The sequence below is a fragment of the Manacus vitellinus genome, unplaced genomic scaffold (genome assembly GCF_001715985.3).
Source record: "Manacus vitellinus isolate BGI_N305 unplaced genomic scaffold, ASM171598v3 scaffold_2_pilon, whole genome shotgun sequence".
In the NCBI taxonomy this organism is placed as follows: Eukaryota; Metazoa; Chordata; class Aves; order Passeriformes; family Pipridae; genus Manacus; species Manacus vitellinus.
In genome coordinates, this window is record NW_021940208.1 from 12,208,389 (window position 1) to 12,235,243 (window position 26,855).

Sequence of the window (26,855 nt, forward strand, 5' to 3'; positions counted from 1 at the left end):
TGGGCGCTGCAGGCGGGCCCGCAGCCCGTGGTGGGCGGCGGGGCCGTCCCGGCGCCGGCATGCATGTGGGCCGGCCTTCCATGGACCGCGGGCAGCCCGAGCGCGCCGGGCGGAGCCGCATGAGGCTCTGAGGGGCGGCTGGTGAGGAGCGCCGGCGGTCCCCAGCCGCTTGCCGAGTCATCCCCCGGAGCCTCAGCGCGGGGGCAGAGAAGCCCCACGCTGAGGCCGCCGCGCTGCTGCGCGGCGCCGCGGGTCAGGCCGGGCGGGAGGTTGCGCCGGGGCCATGTAAAGCGGAGCGGCGGGGGCGCCGAGCCGAGGTCGGCAGAGGAGCGCGCAGCCGGCCGGCCGGGAAGCGCCTCGCGGGGGGATCATGGCGACGTCTAATCTCTTAAAGGTGAGGAGCGGGGACCCGGGCCGGGCTGCGGGAGGGCGGGAGCGCGGCGGAGGGCCGGGGGCCCTGCGGGTGGCGGGGCGGCCGGCGGGCGGGCGGCGGGGACGGGGCAGGGCAGAGCCGGGTCGAGTCGCTGAGCGCTGCCCGAGTTGCCGCTGCCTGGGCCCTCCCGCAGGTGAGCGCCTTGGGGCTGCGCCTCGGCCGGCCGGCCCGCGGCGGCCTGCGGCTGCTGCAGACGCTGCTCCTCCCCGGCTTCCCTTACCAAACACGCCTCGTTGGGAAACAGCGTTGCGTCGTGCAGTTAGACAGGGCACGGCGTCTTCCCTTTGTTTATTTAAGAAGACTCGGGTGTATGGAAAATGTTTAAGTTGAACAAAAGAGTTGGAAAACGCCTTCGCTGTGGGCAGGTGTCGTTATTGGGGTGGCCACCGTGTTCCAGCTTTTTTGTTAACAGCAGTTTTCCTGCAAAGGAAAACTCTCGGAGGCCTTTCGCTTACGTTAAGTAGCTTTGCTTTTGTAGTCAGATGTTTTCAGGCACTTTCCCGGCGTTCGATGGCAGATGTCAGTCACCCCAAGCTGCTGCAGGAAGATTTCGGTAGGACAGTCGAGTGTTTGAGCTCAGGACTGCCTGTCCTGATATTTGCGGTATGTATGAGCAGAAGACTGCATGGCCTTTGAGGCCATGCCAGCACAGGGAAGACAGGCCTACTTGAAACAACTATTAGTAGTGCCTCCAGTGTTTCTACAGCACCAGTTAACTCCACTGGTGTGAAAGGCCTTGGGAAGACTATCTGCTGAACTCGAGCAGTTAGCAGCTGAAAACACGTATAAATATAGGCATAATCATGTGTTCTGCACTATATATTATTTTTAAAGATGGTCCCGAAGAAGTGCTGCTTGCATTTGAGCAATCTGACCTCGTTTGGATGTATAGATTTGGCCTGAATCTGCTGGTTGTATCTATTATTCTGAGACACTGAGTGTGAAGAAATGAGAAATAATTGATCACCTTGTTTCTTCCTGGTATCCAAAAAAATGTTTCAGTATTAAAAAGATATATTTTTAAAAAGTCTTCCTTGAAGTTGAAATGTAATTGAAATTAATTTTGATTAATTTCTGTATATTTTTATGCCTAAAAGGGGTTACATATCTAAGCAGATAATATTTAAAAATACTTTAAAATTTAAAATTGAGAAGTCCAAGAACAGTGGTGAAAAAAATAATGTCCTATAAGAAGAAGTACCCTTTTATTGGAAAAGCATGTGTTTAGAGCAAGGCTTGTTAATATTTTAGACCATCTCTTTGCTGTACATCTGAGGTTTTCTGGAAAGACTGATGTGTGCTTTGATGAGATGTGGTCATATAGCCCATAGTAGAGAGAAGAAGCATAGGCTTATGAGTTTTGTCAGCATTCCACTTCAGCTATTTTGAAAGAGTAGTAAGTGAAAATAGAGTCAAAGGCCTTGATTCTGCGAGATGACTCTTGCCAAAGTGAAGTCTTTATGTTGACTATTCATGTTTTTGCAACTGGCCTTTGTATCACCAGTATTTTATGTTGACAAGATATATATACGCAGTGTGTTTTAAGAAAAATGCTGCAGAGATACCTATTCTAAACCAGGCCTTTTTTGTCACTCAAAGTGTTATTAAGCACAATAACTTACTAATTAGTGAGTTTTCTAATGACAATATTAAGTACGATTCCTGCATTACAGAAGGAAAAATTATACGGTGATTTGGCTTTGTTTATCATGGCAAAATAAACCAGTGCAAGAACTGGAACTAGGTAAGGTCTTTTGTTCCCAAATCCCACTCACGAGAGTACTCTCTGAGAAGCAAACTGTTGATTCCAGGTTGGTGTTGATTGGCAGTGCCTTGTGCCATCTGAGGGTGTGCAACTTCTTTCTCTACTTCTGCTTTCATGTTTAATGGGAAAAAAGCGATATCTGGGCACAGTAAACCCCAGGGTAAGAAAGGAGAGATATTAAAATCTGTGCAGTTTTTCCATAGCTTTTCCAAATAAGCCTGCATAAATTGGGTATAGACAGGTCTTGGTTTTGCCAGCATGAACAGGAACTAAGCATTTTCTCTTCTTTTACTCCATCCTCATTCAGCTTTCTGCGTAGTTGAGAAAATGAAGTGAAATATTCTTTTCTTATTCTTAGTAACAAATACTAGCTGAATCCAAATCTGACTGGCTGTCATAATTTTAAAGGGCATCATTTAAACTCCACTAGTGCATAGTTTTCCTAATTGTTATTTCTTTTCTTTTGTGAGAGCCTTCTTTAAATGCAAAATTAGAATGACCAATCACATGCTAAATCCTGGAAATATTGAAGTACTTAGTAAGAGCCATTACATGGTCAGGGGTGCCTGCCCTACCTGTAGCAAAGCTGCTCTCCCTCGTTGAGGAGGTGGCTTGCTTTCAGTAGATGGCTGAGCCATTTCTAGGAGAGTCCCCTAGAGGTTTTTGTCTAAACATATGTGTGACTGTGACACTTTCAAAGTGGGATACTTCATTTCAGGGCGTGTGCCAGACTTGTAGTTTGTTCCCTTTGCAATGACAAAGTCTAAACCAATTCACCCATGTGACATGAAGACATTTGAGTTTTTCTGCCGTTTCTGGAACAGAAAGTATCCCCACTTATTGCAGCATAAAGAAAACCTGTAGCTGTATCCATGCTGGCAGATCTGCCAGCAAATGCAGGAGTCTGTCCTTGCAAGATGAACTGCAGCATGAGCCTGATGTTAGGAGACAAGCAGCAAAGGAAGCAACAAATTTTCCATGGACTTAAACAAATGAGAAACGTTATTTACCTTTGCATCAGTTTCAGCTGTCAATGACAACTAGAAACACATCTGAAATATTTGAATTCTTCAACTTGAAGTACATGTTTCCAGCTCTGTATTTTAAGTTTTTCTGTTTCTTCCTGGCTATTTCCATTTAGGATATCCTTAAGAAGCATGGGAATGTTGCACGCTAGTTAGTTACATAGAAAAGCTTTCCCTGTGGCTACTTTCCTGCTTTGAATAGGAACTTGTTACAATCATTACACTGATTTTTAGAGCTGCTGGTAGCAGAGATTAATCAGACAGTGTTTATTCCAATCTGTGATGTCATATTTCCCATTTCATCCCTCTGTGAACTAGCTTTAATATACCTAATGTCTGAAAACAATGAAGTAGTAGTAAAGGCAATGATGTTACTCATATGTAGATAAGATGTACAGTAAGACCTAGAGGGTGTTGCTTTTTTTACAGTACTGTCCAGAGCATCTGGTAGAGATGAGGGCTGAATTTCTATGTGTCCTGAAATATAGAGAGTACACAGCAAAGAGAGCTGAACATCCAAATAGACATTTCGAGGGTAAGAGGGACGGTAACATGGAGGTCCTGGGGTATTGCTTTGCCTTGTTATGTCTATTATGTCTAAGTGCTTATCCATAAAAGTAAAGAACAGGGAAAAGTACGTTTGAAGTGTAAAGTTGGAGGACGTATTTCAATATAGGGTGTAAAGTAGTATGTTCTTCAAGTAAAATTTAGTGTTAAAATGGAACTTTAAATCTGTATGAACAAATTAATTGAAATGACTTTTGAGACAAATTATTTTATAAGTGGAGTTTTTTTTCAAAGCTTTAAATTTTAAACTCTAGAATGGCTACTTAGCCAGGGTCTGGCTCTCAGTTGTAGCCCATGTTTTCAGAGAAGATTTGATAACTGGAGTAATTTTATCTCGTCCAAGGTATTATACCTTACCATCCTGCTTACCTTTCTATGGGAACTGTGATTTGAGGCAAACTAAGAAGGAAAAACTGCCCGGGAAATACTGCTCAGAAATTGCATGTGTGACTTTGGTATCAACTAAGAATTACCACTGTTTGACCTTCTCTTCTACTGTAAAATTTGTGTTTTCTCGTAAGGGTAGAATTAATGAATGTGAAGGACACACCGTAGGTGGTATTTAATGCTCCCTTCCCTTCTTGTAATTTCAGTACAAAAGTATAAGGTCATGGAAGCATGAATCTACCTAGATAATGTTGAATTGTTTGTTGAACTTAGAGTAGTTTCGTTGGGATTTTTCATCCATTGATTTTGTTTCCTCTTCTGTTTAGTTAAGGAATAAAGGAGGAAATGTGGAAAAAATATACTCCTATGTATAGGAAACAAAGTTCTAAACTTCTCTGACATTTCAGGACAAGCTTTGTTTCAGGAATTCCTTTTAAGTAAGCAGATGTTTATTTCAAGTGGATACACAACTTTTACAACTGAAGTTGAGTTTTATGTGTGTTTCTTAGAATGAAGTAGGTATTCACAGTTTAAATCATATAAACAGTTGTGTTTGCAATCTCCCTCCCCCCATGTTTTACAATGAAATTAATCTTATTCACAAAGATGGAGCATTCAGGTTTTATCTTCAGCTGTTTTCAGTGAAGGGTTGAATTACACTTCTCAAGAATTGCAGAACAGATTTTTTTTTTTACTTTTTCTGGAAAAAACTTACGGGATCTACTCTGAAGTTTTACGCCAAAGGAAAACTTATGAGGACGTTGTTTTTACGTACTTTATAATGCCCTTTCTGTAACTTCTAACTGTTCAGTAGCTGGCCTTTCAAGTTCATTATCCTGCAAAGAGGGACTTGGAACAGAAGTATCTGCAAGTAAAACCTAATAATTTTCACAGGACTGGGAAAGATTAGAGCAGCACATCAAAGTTAAGGGAATAATTGTAAAGCTAGCTCTGTGTGGGGGAAGCATGTAGTTGATGATTTTCAAAGATGATGTATTCAAATGACCTTTTTTTCTTGTAGTGGGAAAGAATAGGCAAAACTATCCCTCTGAATTTGAAAGCAGTTTATTTTTCTATTTTTTTTATGTTGAAAGATTTACAGACTTTATCAACAGGGGCTGCTTCTGTGAAAGCCATATTCAGTACCTACCACAGTAGTTTGATAATGTTGTGAGGCCTCCAGGTGCTGTTACTTTAAAAATAGTTACTGTGGTGCCTGTTGCATCTTTATAGCTTCAAGATGTATCTTTGCACTTAAGAGCACCAGGGGATACAGTTACCAAACTGTGCTTATTCTGAATACAAAATAACAGTTTTAATTGTAAATTTCCATGTAGAAATTAATCAAAAGGCGATGGTTGAGGGAACGTGGTGTGCTGCTTGTGCTTGTTTATCAGAAGAGATGTTAGTGACAGAACAGTGCACTTGTCAGAATTTCAAGTAGTCAGACTGTATTATTTGCTGTATTTGAAGTGAATTGTGTCAAGTGTAGTATCGCTGACCAAGACAATGATCTGTTCAAAAGTAAACAGTGCATTGGAACACAACACTTCAGATAATCTATAGTCTTTCTGCCACAGAACTCCCAATCAACATAGCTTTTTAATTGCAGGTTTTTCTTTTTAAAATGTGGAGCCGTAAGCAAACAGGATAACAACATATGCAGTAGAACTGCTGTTTTTCTTGCAAAGTTGTTGTGGTTTTGGTGTGTTTTTTTTATAATAGAAGATAGTCTGTATACTATGGTGAGATTTTTCAGAATAATCAGAATTATATGGAAGCACTTCATTTCTTTAGCTTACCTCTTAGATTTTATTGTAAGTTTGAAAAATCCACCTTGGACTAGACTTTTCAGCGTGGTGTAAATAATTTTTATCTGCACCAGCTGTACTCTTGGCCCTCAGAATGCCTATGGCCAGTTAACCCGCAGGAAGGGAGTCTGTCATACAGTAGCTCCTATGTTACTCTGTTTCCTTCCTCCCTCTTTGCTGCTGATGCCAAATACACGGTGAGAGAAAAAGGGTACATGGCAGCATCCACAGGTACAGTTCCTGATTCCTGGCTGCCATTTTGATCAGGGTAATTTATTCAAGATGGGTTTGCAACTGTGCCTTGTGACTTTTATTGCATCTGTCTTTGCTGCGACAGAGAAGCTGACCCAAGTATCATTCATGTTGTCTGTGTATAACTCCATTTACATCTGAAGAACACTTGCTAGAACTTGTTTCTTGTAGCTAATGCAGTGAATAAATGAAGAAGTTGGCAGTCTGTTTCTCTTTGAAACAAATAATAGCTCTCACTTTTTAAAGTAATACTGTGAAAAGTGTTGTTCAGCTGTGGTGGTGTAGCTCAAACGCTAGCTTAGGAGGGACACCTCTGAGAAGAAAATATTTTTTTGTTAACTGTAGAAACTGCAATCCTTCAAGATAACTTTAAATAAGAAGCTGGTTTATTAACAATATTTTTTTTGTTCCTTTTAGAATAAAGGTTCACTTCAGTTTGAAGACAAATGGGATTTCATGCGCCCTATCGTTCTGAAACTTCTTCGTCAGGAGTCTGTCACAAAACAGCAGTGGTTTGATCTGTTTTCGTAAGTAATTTTTTAATATCTTACATCCTTCTACATAATGGGAATACATGTACTACTCCTGATACAGAAGTCGCATGTGACATAGACTGTGTGGAAAAACAGAACAAAAGTACTGTTTGAGTTTTATTAAGTGATAAATCTGCCTACATTGCTGTAAATGCTCAAAAGTAGAGTTTTGCTGAGATTCAGGTCTTTGCAAATAGGATGGTGAAAGAACAACAGATCATTTTGACTTCAGCTGACCACAGTAAGTAAGTTTTGTACCTGCCCACAAACTTATTCTTAGAATTAGAGAGAAAATGTTTACTGCTTTGTCAGTAAGTTCATTAAAGGCAGTTTGCTGAATGTTACATTATTCTAATTTGAATGGCTTTCTTCTAAAATAACTGAAGAATGCTACTGAAGTAGCTGGATGGTGCAGTTTAACTGGTATTATTTGAATAGTTTTGTACCCTAAGAATGATATAATAATACTTTTCAGACAATGTTTGCATTAATGTTCTTTCTGAAAACCCTGCCATTTTCTTCCTTTCAAAAAGCCAGAAGTGGCTTCCTGTTAGGTGATGATTTTTGCCAACGTAATATGGAAGTGATTTACAAAAGATATATTGGAAGTATATCTAAAATAATCTTTGTCTCAATGGAGTTATTTTCCCTTAAATACAGTTGTAGTTTAAACCTGTAGACTCTCCTGCTTTTAAAATTGTCACAAAAGTAGTTTTTATTTAAATGCAGTCTTGTTGCAGTCTGTGTCTGTATCCTCTTTTTGATGAGGATGGTGTAGTGGCTCTTTTTACACCCATCTTACTGCATCTGTCATGCTTTTCTGCCAACCAAAAGGAACAGTAATTTATCATGTAATGGTTGTTAATCTCTTAGGATGTGTCTATTATAGTAGTTACCAGAAACATGGTATAGTTAAGGTAAAAATTCAGTTCTGAGTCATTGCTTTAATGATTAATAACTAGTTCAATAATTCTGCATTGAGATTGAAACTTTCTGTTTATTATTTTTCTTGTAGCTGAATTATTGAATAGAACTTAATTACCTTTATGGCTAAAATAAGGCTTTTGAGGGAAAGGAACCCACTGTCCTAGGTTCATATTTTTGGACAGTGCTTTGTTAAGCTTATTAATAAAAATTCAAAATCTGTAGGTGTCTTCTACTTGCCCTTTGAGTATAATTATCCAGTATTGCTTTTTTCACTGCTCTGAGGAAACAGCGGCATTCTAAATGCAGTAACACGTTTTCTGCACATGAGCATTGTGGAAGTCTCACCTGTTAGGTAGAGCTCTATAAATCCTAGGCCTGCACCTTTGATCTGTGTCAAAGGAACTTTTTACCTTGCAAGTTTTGTCTTTTCAGTTAAACTAAAAAAGCTGCTTTTCTGTTGAAATAAGTGTATTCATTTAATAGGAACAAAGTAATAACTTTAGATTATATGGTTGCTTTTCTGCAAAGATGTGGCCTTATTAATGAAAGGCAGAAGAACCAGAGGATGGTAATGAATCAAAAAAAGGCTTCCTAGGCCATGTTGTATATGATGTATGGGTAGGAGTGTAACTTGCTTTATTTAGTCCTCATTATGGAATGGGTAGGAATTAAGTTCCACTTGCTGGGCTGTCAGGTAGGAAAAATCATACTTGAGTGTTGATTAGAACCCAGTAATAGAATTTGGCTTTGCGATTCTGTTTGGTAGCTTTTCTGTAGTAAGGTTCCACTTTAAAATGCTACCACTGCCATGAAATGTTTAAGTGATCTTATTAAACTAGTTAAATCATCTTTTAAATTACCTGATCCCTCAGAGTTCAAGTTTCTCATGAAGAAGGTCTGTTTCCTTTGTAGCACAAGGATGTTTCAGTGTTTGGATTGTGAAACTGTCAGTGAAGGCTGCATGTTAATGAGAGTATTTTAGAATAGCATGGGCTGAGTAGTAATACTGCTACTGGCAGGTGATTTCTATCTTTGTCAAGGAAAAGGTTTAAAAATTGTCCTTAATTCAGTAAGGATTATTGAATAGGTACTGAAAATAGAATTGTCTCGTATATCTCCTTCTTGACCACAGCCTTTCTCCTCGATAGGTTGAAGTTACTTGCTTCCAGGACTTTTCTCAAAAGCCTCAGTCTCTTCCCCACACGTTTTCTTGCATGTGTCACTGGGATCTAACTGTGTGTTGTTTGACAAAGACAGATAACAAGTGTATTAATTTCTTAGACATACTGAAATTACGACTGTTTAAGCCTCATACATTACTACATTAAAATTTGAGTAGCTATTACTAAAAGGTGGATAAATTGTTTTCTAGAGATGTACATGCAGTTTGCTTATGGGATGATAAAGGTCCAGCAAAAATCCACCAGGCTCTGAAGGAAGACATCCTTGATTTTATTAAACAGGCACAAGCAGTAAGTTCCTAAGGTTCCATAACTTCTATTCATATTGTTAGAAAATAACCATATAATTCTGACTTTCATTGGATTTAAATGCATTGGTTTTTTGTTTGAAATTTTGTGATTTTCTGGAGATCACAATTACCCTGCAAACTTCTATTGACAAAAAGAAGACTTGGCCTTGAGCATTTGCCTTGGTTCATTGTTTTCTCACAGTGCTTGAATCTGGAGTGGGCAGTGGTTTTTGTGTTATATTAAAAAAACCTATAACAAGCATTATCTTTGTTTATCTAACAGTACTTATGGAATCTTCTTCCACTTGAAAACTTCTTAAGGCAGAATTTTCCATAAGAAATTCCTCAGAAAAAAAAATTGCTTATGTAGCTTCAGTGCTGTGCTGACATGTTCATGGATGGCTTTAAAATAAGCCATATGTATGGCCTACCACAAATATCTGTGCTATCGACTCAGCAAGCTTAACTGTCCAGTTTTATAGTCTTCCCTCAAGACAACTGAATTTGTCAATAGATTCAAAGGAAATTCTTTTGTTTGTAAAACATGTAGCAAAAGATGTTGTCTGTAATAAGGGATTTAAAAGAGGGGGTTGTTGTAATATTTTTTTAAAATATTAAAAAATCATGACAAATGTCTGTAAAGGAAAAAAATTAAAGTCTTTCTTTAGTGAAGTGATTTACACCATTAAGGCTTTGCTTAAAGGAAATTAGTTTCTTATAGAGGCATTTGTGTAACCTGGCATATAAATGTTGACTTTTTAAGTTCCACAGCTTACTTGCTTACAGCAGGCATAAATGCTATGCTGAACTGAGGCCTTTGATATGGTCTGTGTTGGCTTTTATTTGAGAGGCAGGTTTTTAGGCATTTTGATAGCCATTGTACAATGTAGCTGTAGTTTCCAGACTTTATTAAAATATACATGTTAACTAGCTGTCTGGGTCTAATGAAAGGCTAGTAGGTGCCTTTGAATCAAAACTTTTCACTGCATAGAATATAACATAGTCCTTATGTTGAAGGTTTTTATATATGGTTGTGCCAGTACATGCCAAAAGTTTTAATATTTTGACTTGTAGATGGCTTAGAAGGAGAAAAAAAGAAAAGGTTAATTTGGAGAATTTGAACTTGCTGACTACCTGTTTGCTGCTATCTTTCTTTACCCTTTAGAAATGACCCATATGCCATGGGTTAATAACTACTTCTGCGAGCTAAATGGCACTTAAATATGCAGACTTTCTTATTCTGATATATCTGTACATTTGAATTTTATATGGAGAGTTATTTTCAGTATAAGCAAAGTCAGCCCATATTTTGTGCATAAATTTGTTTATAAATTACCTCCTCTTCTCCCCCGTCCCTCCAGAGAGTGCTGAGTCATCAAGATGATACAGCTTTACTGAAGGCATATATAGTGGAGTGGCGCAAGTTCTTCACGCAGTGTGATATTTTGCCCAAGCCATTTTGTCAATTAGAGATTACTTTAATGGGCAAGCAGGGCAGCAACAAAAAGTCTAATGTAGAAGACAGTATTGTCCGAAAGGTAAGTGATCAGTACTAAAAGCTTTGTTGCACTGTTTGCCTACAGTAAACAGGGGAAGGGACTCTGTAGCTGAAAATGAAACCACATCACACATGTCACATGATGTATCGCTTTTCTTTGGCGTGAGAGTCAGAGTAACCCTGCAACTTTTTTTTTTCCTCTCCATAATAGTTTCACTTTGTTTCTCCAATTCAACTTTGGCTATTAACAGTATTTTTCATGTGATTAAAACACTTCTCGTTTGGGCTTTGGGTTTGTCTGGACTTTGGTGGAGGTTTTTTGAGGGGTTTGGTTTACTTTGTGTGGGTTTGGTTTTTTTTTAATTATGACTTGAATCCTGGAATGGCAAGTAGTTGTAAATTCATCTAATTTTTGTATATTTGTGAGTAGCAAGTGTATTTGTATACAGAAGTGAGTAGTTTTTCTGCTCCTGGTTTATATCCCTCGGCCAAAAATCCTAGGCCCATTTACAACAAGTAGTTGTAAATTCATCTACTTTTTGTATATTTGTGAGTAGCAAGTGTATTTGTATACATCATTGAGTAGTTTTTCTGCTCCTGGTTTATATCCCTAGGCCAAAATGGTAACTGGGACATATCTCTTTATAAATGGACATTTTATAAATGACTGATTAAATTCTGTCATCTTAAGTTAAATATGGCTGTTGATATCTCAATTTCCCCTTTTTTTTCCAAACTGTCAGTCATATCAATGAAAAGATTAGACATGTAGAATCTTGTAGATATGATCTTTTTACTGGTTCATATTAAACATAAGAAAGTCTAGTGCTTTGAGTATGGAGTGCTCAGTGTTCTGAGTCCCATGAATAGTGGTCCTGGAAATTGCTTTAGTCTTTTATTATAAGGAAAATGAAACATATCAGTTGTAAAGTGTTATGTACTTTAGTTTAACATCTTTCATTATTCCTTTTCATTGCAGAAAGTATCTGTAGGGAAATGAAATTTCTTTATCAATCTTTAGCTTGGTATTGAAGATCATTTTAACTGTTCCCCTATATCCAGGATGGGAAGACCAAAATAGTTTGAATGCCTTACTTTGGGCAAGGTTTTTTTAATTTGCCCTTCTGTTTTGACATCTTGTCCTCTTTACCTCTTGAAGAAAAGGAAGAGAAAACAGCAGCAAAGAGAGGAATCACCATTTCACATTACCTTTTTAGTTTTCATTGTTTGCTGGAGAAAGCATGTGATCTTATTAGGCTCACCAAGATCTGGAAAACTTGAACTCTTAACTCTGCTTTATGCAGAAGGCAGGAAAACTAAGAAATTAAAGAAAAGATAATGTCAAGTGGACAAAGTAGTGAGGAGAATCTGGGAGAAAGAACTGGTTTCTAACAGTTCAGATTTTGGTCAAGACTGAAGCTGATGGAGTTGTCTCTCATATGTAGGCCAGCGAGGACCAGCTCATCACTGGGATGTTAAACCCAGAGTCTCCAACCTATCTCATTATTTTGTATTCACTGCTGAAGGTCACTTTCTGTTTCTGGCATCATTCTCTGTAGTTTTCTAAAAAGTGCTTTGTGGAAACTTTTCCCATGCTTGAGAAGTTCTTCATACAGTCACCCAAAATGATACATGTGTTTTCCTTCAAATATCTGTGTAAAACTTCCCTATCCATAATGTCTAGAAGCAGTTTGACCATGACAAAGTCATTAATGTGCCTGCCAGGTTGCTTGAGATTATCTCACTGTTTTCTTCTCCATTTTTTACTCACTTCAGCTCTTGTAAACTAGTTCTCTAATTGCACAGTGCAACATAATGTTTGTATCAATAAAGTTCAAGTAATGAGAAAGGTCATGGAGGAAGCATAATTCAATAAAGCTTTGCTTCTAAGAATGTTGCAACGTTGTAAACGTTTTCTTCCAACACGAATTACTTCAGTTGTAGAAACAAATTTAGTGGAAATTGAGAGACAGTTATGGAGAAGTTAAGAATAAACTATGGTAAACTTAACTCTCTTGAAAGGATATCCAACTTTTCTTAGGTGCTTGCTGTGTTAAAATCTAAAATTTACAAAGCAGGAATGGAATAAGATCATCTAATCTTTACTACTAGCTTCACCATACAATGATGTCAAGTCATCATAGGTTATTTTTTAGCAATCATAGGTTATTCACAGTCATGAGGTAAAGTTTTTGAATTCATAAATTTTATGATTCCAACCTGCTTTCCACTACCAGTGTAGACTGAATATTATTGTGCTTAAATTCCATTATTAGCAGTTACTGTCAAGTTTGTAGATAGTGTAAGTTTGAGCTTTTTTCTAAAGCAATGAAATGGCCTGAGTTGCATAGAAAAAATTACATTATCTTTAAAGCTTTGGCATAATTTCATTAGGTATTCAGTGACATATAGATAGAGCCAGATCCAGTGACTTGAGGTTCAAAGCAAATTAAGATTTTTAGCGAACACATAGAATGCTTCAAGTATTTACTACTGAAGAGCTAATAGGGCTTAGGTGGGCACAAGTATGGTGGTCAGGTGTAATGCAATGCATTTGCGGCAGCATCAGTAGCAATCACCAAAAATTAATAAATCACACAATGGAATAAAAAGGGACCCATTGAGTGATGAGGATTTTGACAGGAGCCTGCATAACTAATTTTAAGACTTTGCACTGTTTAAATGAGATTTGGAGTTTTTTATAATTTACATATGCATCACTTGCATACTGAACTTTCTTGTTAGATAAATGCAATCTAAAACCATCAGTCTTTTTCTTTACATAAGAAAATTAAGAAAAAGCCTGCCAAATAGTGAACTGTATTTGGATATTTGGCTCAGAAGTACCCCCTGATACTGCAACTCTGACACATTGCATGGCTGGAAAAGTTACCTGACTAATTACCATGAACTGTAGAAATAATACAGAATTATGGAATTAATATATGCATTAAAGACTGATTTCCCCTAGCTGTCCAGTTATATAAAGTAAGCTTAGAAGGTAAGCTGAATATTCCTTCTATAACAAGTTCAGAGAAAGATGAAATTCTACTGTAGCTGAACTGCTGTATGAACCTGGAAATTACATTAAAAATTGCTCGATTTGTGTTTCTGATGTCTTGCATGTCTTTTGCACAAACGTAGGTCTGCGTGTACCTTTCTGACAGGATTTCTTTTTTCCTTCCTAATACACAGCTCATGCTAGATACGTGGAATGAATCCATATTTTCCAATATAAAAAATAGGCTTCAGGACAGTGCAATGAAGCTAGTTCATGCGGAAAGACTAGGAGAAGCTTTCGACTCTCAGCTCGTTATTGGAGTTCGAGAATCATATGGTATGTCTTGCACAGGCCAATTTGTTGCCCCTTCATTTTAGTAAATTAATTTTCTTCATACAAAGGTGGCAGTTGTGGTAGGGTTGAAACTATTATCTCAGCATTTGGTATTGATTTTTTTGTTGTTCTTGCTGATACATGATATCAGTTAAATTCTGCATATAATCTTTAGCTTCTAAGTGGTTTACCTGTGTATCAGTTACTGCAAAATCCATGTTTACAAAGAGAAAATTTTTCAGTGTTTTAGGGTTGCAGATATAACTTTGTCTGTACTCCTTTACATGCTGTTTCTGATTCTTCAGACGGTTTGAAGAAGAAATGTTAAACAGGCTGCATTTAAGACTTTCAGTCATTTTGTTGCAGAACAGATCTGTATATCTGAAACCTCTATGACATTTCACCATTGTCTGCTGTTTTGCAGCCTGCTGTATGAAACTTTTGGCTTCTCTCGGATGGCTTTATGGATGTCCAATCCTAAACTTTTTTAAAGCATATCCTATTAGTGACTATTTATTTCCAACTAATGCAAAGCACTCCAGTAAGCTCACTGTCTCCATTCTTGTTAAAACAGGAAAAAAATAAAATGAAGACATTGTTATTGTAATAACAGTGTCTAAGAGAAGCTTTTTGTTTAGTCAGGTGGAGAACTTTTCACTTTATTAGACATTATACTGATCTTTTTTTTTCTTCTTCCTTAAAATTTTCTATTTATATGTGTATTTATGATTACTGTGTTTGAATGTCTGAAGTGCTGGAGCTAAGTATGCAGTTTTTTCTGGTTCTCTATAGTTAATTAGATTGTTTTTTGGAGCAAAGACTGAACAAATTTGGTGTCCTTTTGTGATCAGAGTGCATTTATCAGATATTTCAAATTGTTCAATGCAACCTTTTGATACAAGACTCACTCTCTCATTGAGATTTGCTTAATATTAGCCACATAAGTTTCCAAGACTTGAGAGTAAGTTTGGACTTTCTCTTTGCAGTTAATCTTTGTTCTAATCCTGAAGATAAACTTCAGATATATCGGGATAACTTTGAAAAGGCATATTTGGATTCAACAGAGAGATTTTATAGAACACAGGCTCCTTCTTATTTACAACAAAATGGTGTACAGAATTATATGAAATATGTAAGTAAAAATTCTGTTGGAATTTTGTTCTGAAAGTGTTAGTGCTTAAAATGATTGCTGTTATACTTTTGCACAGGCAGATGCTAAACTAAAAGAAGAGGAGAAAAGAGCACTACGATATTTAGAAACAAGACGTGAATGTAACTCTGTAGAAGCAGTGAGTATAATATGTAGAAAAATTACATATTTATATTTATATAGTATTATTATATTGCAGTTTTTATTTTTCTGTTACAGTATTATTTGGTAGCACTAAATTGAAACAATTTGGTTTATGGTTTTTAATTTACATGGGTTTTATGGTAATTAATTTGCAACAAGATGTATTACTTTCTAGTGGTAATCTACAATTTCTGCAGGTGTTTTAATAGTACATGTAGAACAAAAGTTCACACTGAAGGGCAGGTTTTTATTCAGATTGGTTTTTGTTCTTTTATTTTGAGTCGAGTATGGTTGGTTTTTTTCCTGTGTTTGAAAATAAGCTGACCAATCTGTTTGGCAAAGGGTTTCTCAGTGCTTATTTAGAATACCTGAAAGAGTTATTGTTCATTGCAAACAAAAGGAGCTATAGAAATTTCATTAAAACTGTAATAGATTTCCTCTTAGGCTGAAATATGACCATTTAATATAAAGGTCGTTCTTCTTTTTTTCCTTCCCCTTCTTCCCTCTTGAGCAGTATTTTACACAGCTCAGATTCTGGAGGAAGATTTAACTGTAACGAATAGTTCATGATTGTCTGTGTTGAAATTAGTTCAGGAAACAGGTTATTTTAAATAAATACCTTTTAAATCTGATTTTTTTTTTTGCAGTGGATCAAAATGTGCTTTATGCCTTTTGTTAAGCTGTGAATCATTCATTCTGCACAGCTATAAATTGTAACCCATATAAAGAGACTGACAAAAGAGAGATGGTCCTGACATGTATATACAGTTTCTGTTCTAGATCTAGTGCCTTATTCAAGCCATCCAGCCTGGTCCAAATAGGGTATGCTGGAATGAGAACTATTCTTAGCTCTTGGATGTATACTTGGAAATGAAGTAGGCTAGTTAGTGTTCCAAAAGTGATGGCTCCCTTGAGAGGAAAGAGTTGACAGAAATACTAAGCTTATTAATGGTTTGGAGGAGACTTTACCACATTTATGAACCAAAGCATTTTGAGGAAGTATGGTTCCTGTATAGATTGTATTCAAACTACACATACTCTTCATGAATCAGTCAATGAATTCGTTGTTTTATAGAGCTGGTTGTTGAGAACAGGCTAGATCCTGTGTCATGGCAAACTTGAGACACGTCAGACTTTGGCGTTCAGATGGCTGCATGAGCTAATTCTGTGTTTAATGTATTTCAGCTAATGGAGTGCTGCGTCAATGCCCTGGTGACATCTTTTAAAGAGACTATTTTAGCTGAATGCCAAGGCATGATCAAACGAAATGAAACAGAAAGTAAGTGAAGCTTCAAGAACAGTGCAGGATGAACCCAGCATCTACTGCATAAAAATAGATTTGTGTGTAGATATATCAAATTACGGTTTTTAATAGATGGTGGCAGTCTTTCATAGAAAAGTACTACTGCTCATGATCAATTTTATCCCACAAAAAACTACTGTCATTGGCTCGTATTTTTTTCTATCACTTTTAAAATCTGTATGTACAATAACCTAATTTGAATGAGTGGATAGCTCTCATCTTACTTGAAAAACAAAAAGAATATTTTGTGTTCTATTTTCTTTATTTTTTCCTACATTTACTTTCATCGTGTTGACCAGCTCTGGTAAATGCTACGAATGTCTTTACCTTCTATTTGAATACTTCAGATACAAACACTTCATTTCTACCCCTCTGCCTGTTTACACCTGGAAAAAAAGTGAAGCATCTCTTTACAAAGCTCTTTTTCTGAAAGGCAGGGAGAAATTTTTCTTCTTCTGATATTGGTGCTGGACCATAGGTCAAATGAACCAAATCTCTGCAAGCTGTTCATGTGGTTTTATAGCCAGTGTCAGTGTGAGTATTGAAAGTTAGCTCTGCATGCCTTTTTAAAGTTTTCAGAAGTTTTTTTTTTTAATTCTGCTGCCAGAAATTGAGAGGCTAGTGTGATTCAGAAGTCTTGTGTTGGTCCTGTATGATAAAACAAACTAGATATGTCATTAAAATGTCATAATTCAAGTAGGGAAATTGAAAAAAAATAAAAGCTGAACTCACAGGTTAATTTTTCTTTGAAGTCTGAGTATCCTGCAGCCAGGGAATATTTACTGTCTTATGAAGTTTTAATGTCTACAGAAATGTGAAAACTGTTTTATGACTTGGAATACTGTAGAAAATACTTCTAAAGCTAACATTTCAGAAAAAATTCGACCTCAAAACTATGTCGTACTGATCTGTTCATCTAGCAGCATGATTTCTGGCAGTAGTCCAGAGCTAAATGTAGAAAGCCACAAAACTTCTTACGAGTATATGTTACAGCCTTTGGGAGAATACAGGACGCTTATGTAAATGCAGAGATTCAGAAGGGCTCATCTATAGCAGCCAAAGCATCTTTCTAAAGAAACCTGTTGAAATATTCACGCAGGGCTGTGTCTGCCCTGTGTATAGTGCTTGGTTGCAAAGTACTTCCACTTGGTACATAAGAACTATGTGAAATGTTTTAATGAAGGACACAGGTGCAGATGACTGAAACGTAATTAAAGACTGGAGCTATACATAGTAATATATACATCTGATAGTGCCCTCTGCTGTACTTTGCTTATGCATGTGACTTTTCTGATATGTGCCCCAAAGAATTTAGTCATGTTTTTGTTATTAAACAGCAGTGACAAAGAGAGGACTCTTTTGCTGGGTTTTTTTGGCTATGAGCTGGGCACTACTGTAAGACACTCTTTTTATATGAAGTACTTAATATTTACATGCTGTACGAAGGAAGGAAGGAATAATGTTTCCCAACTAAAAACTGTCAAATATGACATAGCTTGCAGACTTCAGAATTGACTTAGTGTACTTTTGTTTGCTTATGGTAGTGGGGAGGCTAGGCCTAAGTTGTATTCTTGAAGTACAACAGAAATAAAAAGTACACTTGGCTTTTATAAATTAAGAATGAAAACAGACTAAGTGCCTCACCAACTACAATGGATTTCTTTACTGTTCAGTGTCATAATGTATTGTGAGAGAAATTCCAGTGAAAGACTCCTTTTGGTTTTGTTACTTTCAAATCTGTCTTTGAAGAATCTGAGATTTTTTGGGTTCCTGCAGTTTTAGGGACACACCTGGAATCTTCCTTTGCCACTGATTCTTAGGACAATTTTTTTCTTGAATTATTCATGCCACCACTAGTTTACAGGAACAGATGTAGAACCCTTTAATATATACTTTATTTCTCTTTTTTCTGCCATCTCTTCCTCCCTCTTACCCTTTCTAAAAGTACAGCTTAAAAGATCCAGTAAAAGTTGAGTGAGCTTTTTGGACTTTATGTAAAACAGTGCTGCCATCACTTACAGTACATCTAAATTGCACTGAGAATGCCTCTGACTCAATTTCTTTTTCTGGTTCCTGAAATCCTGTCGTTCAGTCCATTGTGAGTTGTTTCTAGTACCATTGCAAGTTCTTATTGAAAGTTGGTTTTAATTCCCATTCTTTAATTTGCATTGTTACATTCTAAAAGGATTTTTTTCCTTCTATGTGCTTTGCTTTTTTATTTGCTCCTGCAGCAGCTGTTGAGATACAGAAGTTGGTAACATATTTCATTCGAAGTGGTGACAAGATCTTGATGTTTGTGGCTGACAGAAGTATTGCTGAGGAGACTTTTCCCCTTTCACAGTAGACACAACATTGGAAAACTAAGTGAATCTATAACTTATTTCTGTCAAAAAAAGGATCAGAGTCCATGACTGATATGTTCTACTTCATTAAGCAGAATCCTTTGCTGCGCTGAGTTCAAATCTCTGTGGTCTCTCTACAACAATCTGGTGACCTTAATCCCAGTGTTCTTTGTGGACAGCTTTGTCAAGATGATTATTGATGTTTCAGTACCTTTTTTTTTTTTTAAGCAATGTTGAAATATCTTCACAAAAAGTAGACAAAGCATATCATTTTTTGAAGTTTTTGAACTGGTAACTTTCAGAAAAAATAAATAAACTCTTTGGGAAAAAGAGTTCACTGTTTGCCTTAGTTTTGCTTACTTCAGAATTTTACATGCTTTTAATTAAACAAAACACATTGTAGGTAGTATTGGAAGATACACAGAGACAGCTCTGGCTTTAATTTAAAAACAAAAAATGTCTTGAATCCATACAATTTTGTGCCTAAAGTCCTGTAGGCTTCTAACTGAGAGAGACCCGTTTTTGCCAGGGATTATGAGGCAGGCAGAATCTGGATTTAATTCAAATTGCTGCTGATTTTAGGGGATTTTATTCAAGCTTGTGATACTGTATGCATGAGTATTACATTGCAATAAATGTAATTTATTGCAATAAATATCTGTCTTTGCCTTCAGAAGAATCTCCTTATGGAGCCAGAGTTAGAACAGTACTCAAAACACGTTTCTTTTTAAGGAGTGAATTGGATTATCTGTGCTTTACATATTTAGTGTTCCACTTGATACATTCCTAGCAGAAATGCAGTATATTTGGATTTTATACAGGATTTTGACTGCTAGCTTCATCAGTATTCGTATCTTTCAGAGTTGCATTTAATGTTTTCACTGATGGATAAAGTTCCGAATGGCATAGAACCTATGCTAAAGGATTTGGAAGAACATATTGTTAGTGCTGGACTGGCAGACATGGTAGCAGCTGCTGAAACTATTACTACTGTAAGTGTATTGGTTTGTAATAAAAGAACACTGAAAAAACAACTTTGCAGAATTTAAATATTCTCTATTTGTGGGACAAGCTTGTGAATGGAAATAGTTCTTGAAGATTTTATCTTTAAACTTCAAATTTTGATCCACTGGAAGTTTTAAATGTCTTCAGGATACCTTTATATTCTTAACATTTTCAGTTGTATCTTTAAAAAGTGAATTGAATTTGCAGTAAAGAAAAGGTTATGAAGTGCATGGGATGCTTATATGATAGGATTGTGTTAGCTTCTGAATTAAAAAGGCCTAAACAATTTTTCCAAAATTCTAACTTCGTGATGAAATTTGAAATTTGCTTTCAATCTACAAGTGGTTTTTCAGTGTGGGAATTATAAGGTTTTATTCCCCACCTTTCTTTTTCAGCTTTGTATCATCAGGGTCTGGGAGGCCTGAGTGTCTGCAGCTATTAGGATGTGTCTTTTATTTCTTCTTGAAAACTTCTTTTTATTTTAAAAGTTATTGCACATTATTTGAAAGTTATATATATTTTTCTATATATAACTTTCAAATACTATCCTGAAAGTCTGTGTGTAGGCTTACATGCTGTAGAGATCTTCAGTACAGAGAATAAAGATAAAATGCAGTCATAGTATGCGGGCTTTTGAGGATACAACATTTTTACAGATTAGGGAATTACATGTAAGCTCACACTGAATTCTGTGGAGCCTTGGTCTTTTATTTGATTTTTGCCTCTTTAGGATTCTGAGAAATACGTAGAGCAATTGCTCACGCTATTTAATCGGTTTAGTAAGTTGGTTAAAGAAGCTTTTCAAGATGATCCAAGATTTCTTACTGCAAGAGATAAGGTATGTGTTTCTGCTGACCTTTTGTTTTCAGTATAAGAATTGTTGTAATTCATATTAGGATGTCTTCGAAATCCTTGTACCCAGTCACTGTTAAATCTAGATGCTGCTCTTACTCTAATAAATATACAGACTAAAACACTGATGAAACTTTCTACCAGCTGATAAGCTTTTAATTTCTGTTGTAGTCCTGCATAAATTGGCATGCGTTCAGCTTTGTAATGTAGAGCATATTAGAAGATGATCTTTGTGATGAGAACCTTAATGTCTGATTCAGCAATAATTCGTGTTTAGAATTTACTGCATATTTGTCTCATGACTTCAGACATGCAACCTGCTCCATGTAATCCCTTCCTAAGTTGTTTTTTAAAGTAAAGTAGTATGCTAATGGAAAAGAGGAAAATGTAAAACATCCGTTAATGGAAAATTGAGTCATAGAATTGGAATTCTCAAATAGAAAATCAAATCTGCAAGCTTTGAGCTAATTAAAAAAATCAAATTAATTTCATGTTACAGTAGTATAAAGAGAGAGAAAATCTTTGCAATTCATATCAGAAAGAAATTGAGTGAAGCACGAATAATCTGTAATTATTTTTCAGGCATACAAAGCAGTTGTGAATGATGCTACAATATTTAAACTTGAATTGCCATTGAAGCAAAAGGGGTAAGCCATATAAACTCTATGTGAATCAAGGTTTTTAAAATATCTCTTCAAAAGGTAACACTGTGTTTAAAAGGGCTTTGTGTTCTTTGCATTATGGAATTTCAGATTGCTAATTGACCTCTAGTAATACCCTCTTCACATGGATCAGTGAATAGCAGCAGCCTGTTTAAACTCAAATTTGTTTGGAATAATTGGGGATCTATTCTTTTATACTAATGAGTCAGTCTTAGCTGAAGTTAATAATACCTTCCTGGGCTCTTAATTCCAAAAATCTGTATAGCTCTGCTGCAGCTTCAGGAAAGGTCCTGAGTTAAAATGAGGCAGTAATCTTTATGGCTGATTAAGGTATAACCATCCACAAGTTGTTTTCCACCTCCTCTTGTGCCAGCTGTGAGTGTGACCTGTCCGGCTGTTACATTTTTGTTTCAGTGCAGGATTAACCAGGTTAGTTTAAACACCTTCCAGTAGATTAGGCAGACCTGCGTGACTCAAGAAGAAGGACCATGCTTACAGTGACCACTCTGCTAACTCAGCCAAGAGAAGGTAGCAGTCAGTTAATTGATTGTTAACATTTACCATGTGATGTGCCACTTGAGTAGGATTTTGTATATATTAGGTTGTTGGGATTGCTTATATGTAGTTAGTACTCTGATATACTATGGAAACAAAGCTTATGTAACTAGGATGCCAGCTTCCCTTTCCAGTTACTACTTTTCACTGCTGTCAATATCTTGAAGACTCCTATTCAGAAATACCTTGGAACACATGGATTAAATAAGGGTTCTGTCTTGTAATAACCGAAAGACTAGTGATCTGCTTGTACTTCAGTTGGTCTTTAGGAAGGCAGAAGACACTAGCCTGCAAGCTGGTTCATTAATTAAAAAAAAAGGACAAGTTGTCTGAAAGTGTTAGTCTGTCTGAACTAATTGATGAGAGGTTGAGAGAATGATCAAGAACACTGGATTCCTGAGCTTGTTTGGGGCCCTTGAGAGTAGCAATCAAGTTGGTGCCATCTGACTCTAGGAATAGGGATTGGTCCTTGGCACTTGGTTTTACTCACCAGTCTGGAGACAGGTTCAGAATATGACCTTGTGCGTGCATGAATTTTTAAGAACCGCAGTCTGTCTACTGTAGCATCTTCTGGTTTAACTTTAGTCTGCTTTTAATCTCCAAGCTGTTAGTCTACCCTTTATACCTGTCTTGAAATAATTTTATCCTGTTACTTTGTGATAGATGTGTTGAGTTTTGCAGTCTGTGAAGTTTGGTGCAGGGGGCTGTTCTTGAAATTTCATTACAGCACACTGACAAGATGAGTGAAACATTTCACTGCAACATTTTTAAATCCTTCACTGGAATACTTTTTGCCATGCAATATTTATTTGTTTCAAACTGTAGTTTCAACTTCATCCTTCATTGTGAGACTTCTAAAATTATAAGCAGTTAAAATGATCAAGCTGTAGAAGCTCTCTGAAGTGTTTGGTAGTATTTATTCTTTCAAGAAGAAAAGGGTGTTATCCCTCATTTTTCATTAGTTTACCGAGGATATGAATTCACCACCAGGATCCTTGCCAAGGGCATCAGGAAAGAGTGGTCTGTCTTGTTAATTGTGACTTCTCCAGAATAGCAGGATTCTGTATGGTTTGAAGATGTGTTGTTCTTCTTTTATCTAGTGTTGGATTGAAAACACAGCCTGAATCCAAATGCCCTGAGCTTCTTGCTAATTACTGTGACATGTTGCTAAGAAAAACACCACTAAGCAAAAAACTAACCTCTGAAGAAATTGAAGCAAAGCTTAAGGAAGTGGTATGTTTTTGCCTTCTACTTCTCAATTATTCTGAATAATGAATTTGTTTGTTCCATTTCCTTATGTGGGTCAAGGCTTTGATCTTCAAAAACAGTTATGCAAGGTGTAATAGTAGGGAAAAGAGTTTATTATGTTAATGAAGTGTGTGTAAGTGTGTATGTGTGTTTAAATCTTGTAAATCATTCAGCGTCTCATGTCTCCTGTGTCAGTTCACAGAATTGGTATGCTAAATGCCTGTATGAGATTGTAATGTATTACAATAACTAATGTTAGTCTAGAAAATAATACAGGAGATTTTTACATATCAGTGCTGATGTCTTTTTTGATGTAAGAGAATTTCTTGATGTTTAAATGAAGAAATTGGAAGTGCAATATTATGACAGATTCATAGCTGATGCCTGTGATAGTATTAACACCGTTACCCTTAAGGCAATGTCACATAGCCTTTTTCTACTTCACAGTGCTATTAGATCAGCATTCAAAGACTTGTCTGATTGACAATGTAAATAAATATATTAAACTCTTATTTTTAACAGCTTTTGGTACTTAAATATGTACAGAATAAAGATGTTTTCATGCGATATCACAAAGCTCACTTAACAAGACGTCTGATATTGGATATATCAGCTGATAGTGAAATTGAGGAGAATATGGTGGAATGGCTCAGAGTAAGTAGCATGACACCTTTCTTTGGTTGTGCCTCATGCTTGTGGTTAATTAATATTCCCACTCTTGAACTTAAATACCCTTCTTGCTTAGATGAAGTTTATCTTAAATTGCAGGCCACTCAGGGCATCTTATATTTCCCTTTCATCGCAAAACTTTGTGAAATTAAAAGTTTAGCTCTTTTCTAAGGGCTAATAGTGGTAGTGATAGATTTTAAAATAGATTCTGTACGCAAATGAGCAAAATGCAGTGTACATTTTTTGGTATGTAAATAATTTGAGATGCATTCTAATTATGAAATTTTATGTACATCAGACTATTATTTGCATGCCTTAAACATTCCATCACATATCAGAATTCATTGATTCCTTAATGCATGCATATGTTCTTCAGCACTTGGATTTCTTTAAAAGAATCATCATATGCCCTTAAGGGGTAACTGCTTATGATCCATGCAAAAAAACACTTTCTATTGCATTGCACATTAGCAGTTACTGTAAAGTGATGGTACCTGTGTACTTCTATGCTCTCAATGTTTTCAAGCTTAGTATTTTAAAATTGAAGTTTTTTTTGTTCATAGTTGTCTGTGTCATTGTTTAGTGTTTTCTTTGTTTATACAGGAAGTGGGAATGCCAGCAGACTATGTAAACAAGCTGGCCAGAATGTTCCAGGATATCAAAGTGTCTGAAGACTTGAACCAGGCCTTCAAAGAAATGCACAAAAATAATAAACTTGCTTTACCAGGTACTGTTTTCAAATTATTTGCTATTCTTCATTTCTCATAGTGAAAGAATAGGTCTGTTAAATCTTGTTAAAAATTATATCAACTGCAGGTTGAATATAGTCTTCATGGCATTGTTACCCTTAGATTGGAAGTGTCTGTAGACCCTGCTTTCTCTTGCAGTTGATACAGCTGGAGCTGTATCATTCTGTGAGTTGTTGTGAAGTTTCATTGTGAGCAGTCTTGTAGATACAGACTCCCTCCTCTTTTAGATAAATTGTAAGCAGGGGCTTGAATCAGCATCAACCAGGTGAATGCCTGAACTACTCCCTTCTTTTATACCCTCATCACTCTTCATGAGTGCACCATGCTGTGCTCCTCCTTTATCTGCCAGCAGGAGAGCTGGACCATGCTATGAAGAGTTTAAATCACATTTCTGAGATTAAGTTTCACTGATAAGAGAGGCTGAGGAAAATCCAGTATTGGACCTATCACTGCTGAAAACCTTTGAGTAGTTCCTACAAGCATCAGCTATAAAGCTGTATCAGGGCTTAAGGAGCTCTGCAGAAGCAAGCCAAAAAACCAGATTTCAATCAGCATTGTTGGCAGAAAGCCAGTGATGCTTAAATAGAGCACCTTGATGTTTAAGTAGGTAGACACCCCACGACTTTCTGAAAATCCAGTCCTCCATAATTGTACACAGAGTAGAAAAAAAAATAAACATTTTGTTTTGTCTATCAGTCATACCTGGAGATTCATATAATCCAATATCATCTTACAGCTGACTCTGTGAATATTAAAATTTTAAATGCTGGCGCCTGGTCTCGAAGTTCTGAAAAAGTGTTTGTCTCACTGCCCACGGAATTAGAAGATCTCATCCCAGAAGTTGAAGAATTTTATAAAAAGAATCACAGTGGTAGGAAACTCCATTGGCACCACCTCATGTCCAATGGAATTGTAAGTGTATAGTTTTCAGTGTATCAGTCTCAATGACTGTACTCTCTGTGTATTTATAATAGGAATCAAGCTTGTGATCCAGAAGGGCTTATGAGTAAAATTTTCGTCCTCTTCACAGATAACATTTAAGAATGAGGTTGGCCAGTATGACTTGGAGGTAACAACATTTCAGCTAGCTGTGCTGTTTGCATGGAACCAAAGACCCAGAGAGAAGATCAGCTTTGAAAATCTGAAACTGGCGACTGAACTTCCTGATGCAGAACTTAGGAGGACTTTATGGGTATATCCCTTTCTCTTGAAACAAATTGCTTCTTGATTTTTGTACTCTGAAATACTGGATTAGTATTTTGAAAGCGCTGTCAGATAACACATTGAAACTGAAACACGAACACCTTTCTTGCTAATTAATCAGTTGTAATGTTGGCTCCTTGCACTACTGCTGAGCACACACAGCCTTTACGTTAACATGTTCTCTCTACCCAGTATTTACCTAACAAGCTTTTGGGAACTGCAAGATTTTTTTGACCATATGCTGCCTAAAGCACAGAGTTATGATTGTGGTTTGTGGAGTGGGATTGGTCTAATTCTAGGAAATTAGTGGCACCTGATAAATATATGTTGCTTAAAAATAACTTCAGTATTTGCTTTATCAGATTTCTAACTATTTAGCTCACAAATAAAGAGAGAAATAACATAAATCAGACTTAACACCGCTTCTGTAGCCGTGAGTTTGTATATTTTACTACTTTGTGTGATATTTTGCTTATGCTAACACATTTCAGAAGGAGATTTGGTAAACTGTGTCCCCTCTCTGGTTTTATTGGTATCTTCATGTTGACCTCTAGCAGCTCCAAGCAGTGCTGTGTGGTTCCCTCACTAGAGTCTGCACACCAGTGAATTATGTTCTTAGAAAGTAATTGTTTCCATTTAGAAAGTCTGGTGTTTTATTTTCATTCTTTCCCCCCCTCCCCTTTTCTCTGTAGTCTCTTGTAGCATTTCCAAAGCTGAAACGTCAGGTTTTATTATATGAACCTCAAGTCAATTCACCCAAAGACTTTACAGAAGGAACCCTCTTCTCGGTGAACCAGGAGTTCAGTTTAATGTAAGATGATGTTTGAAAAGTAAAATAACAATGTACTATTTTATAACTAAAGGAATTCACTTTAACTTAACCTTTGTTCTTGAAATTTTTCAAAATTAAGTTAGACACATGCTTTGCTGCCCTATCCTCACTTAGTTTTGGCTATAGTCATGCTTCAAG

At 36.8% G+C, this 26,855-nt stretch overlaps 1 protein-coding gene across 2 annotated transcripts in view; it reads left to right on the forward strand.

Moving 5' to 3' along the window:
- Positions 1–346: 346 nt before the first annotated feature.
- The window catches only part of CUL5 (cullin 5), a 32,472-nt gene continuing 5,963 nt past the window's right edge, over positions 347–26,855 (forward strand). The window contains exons 1-17 of one of the 2 annotated variants that reach the window (XM_018071126.2): positions 347–394; positions 6,658–6,767; positions 9,073–9,172; positions 10,533–10,709; positions 13,865–14,006; positions 14,990–15,135; positions 15,212–15,292; positions 16,483–16,576; positions 19,804–19,934; positions 20,678–20,785; positions 21,382–21,446; positions 23,117–23,249; positions 23,787–23,918; positions 24,537–24,660; positions 25,419–25,594; positions 25,713–25,874; positions 26,578–26,696. In XM_018071126.2, coding sequence (XP_017926615.1) covers positions 371–394; positions 6,658–6,767; positions 9,073–9,172; positions 10,533–10,709; positions 13,865–14,006; positions 14,990–15,135; positions 15,212–15,292; positions 16,483–16,576; positions 19,804–19,934; positions 20,678–20,785; positions 21,382–21,446; positions 23,117–23,249; positions 23,787–23,918; positions 24,537–24,660; positions 25,419–25,594; positions 25,713–25,874; positions 26,578–26,696 — 2,024 coding nt within the window. In that variant the 5' untranslated portion in view covers positions 347–370. Of the gene's footprint in view, positions 395–928; positions 1,037–6,657; positions 6,768–9,072; positions 9,173–10,532; positions 10,710–13,864; positions 14,007–14,989; positions 15,136–15,211; positions 15,293–16,482; positions 16,577–19,803; positions 19,935–20,677; positions 20,786–21,381; positions 21,447–23,116; positions 23,250–23,786; positions 23,919–24,536; positions 24,661–25,418; positions 25,595–25,712; positions 25,875–26,577; positions 26,697–26,855 lie in introns of those variants that run through there. The other variant, XM_018071127.2, reaches the window with a different exon arrangement.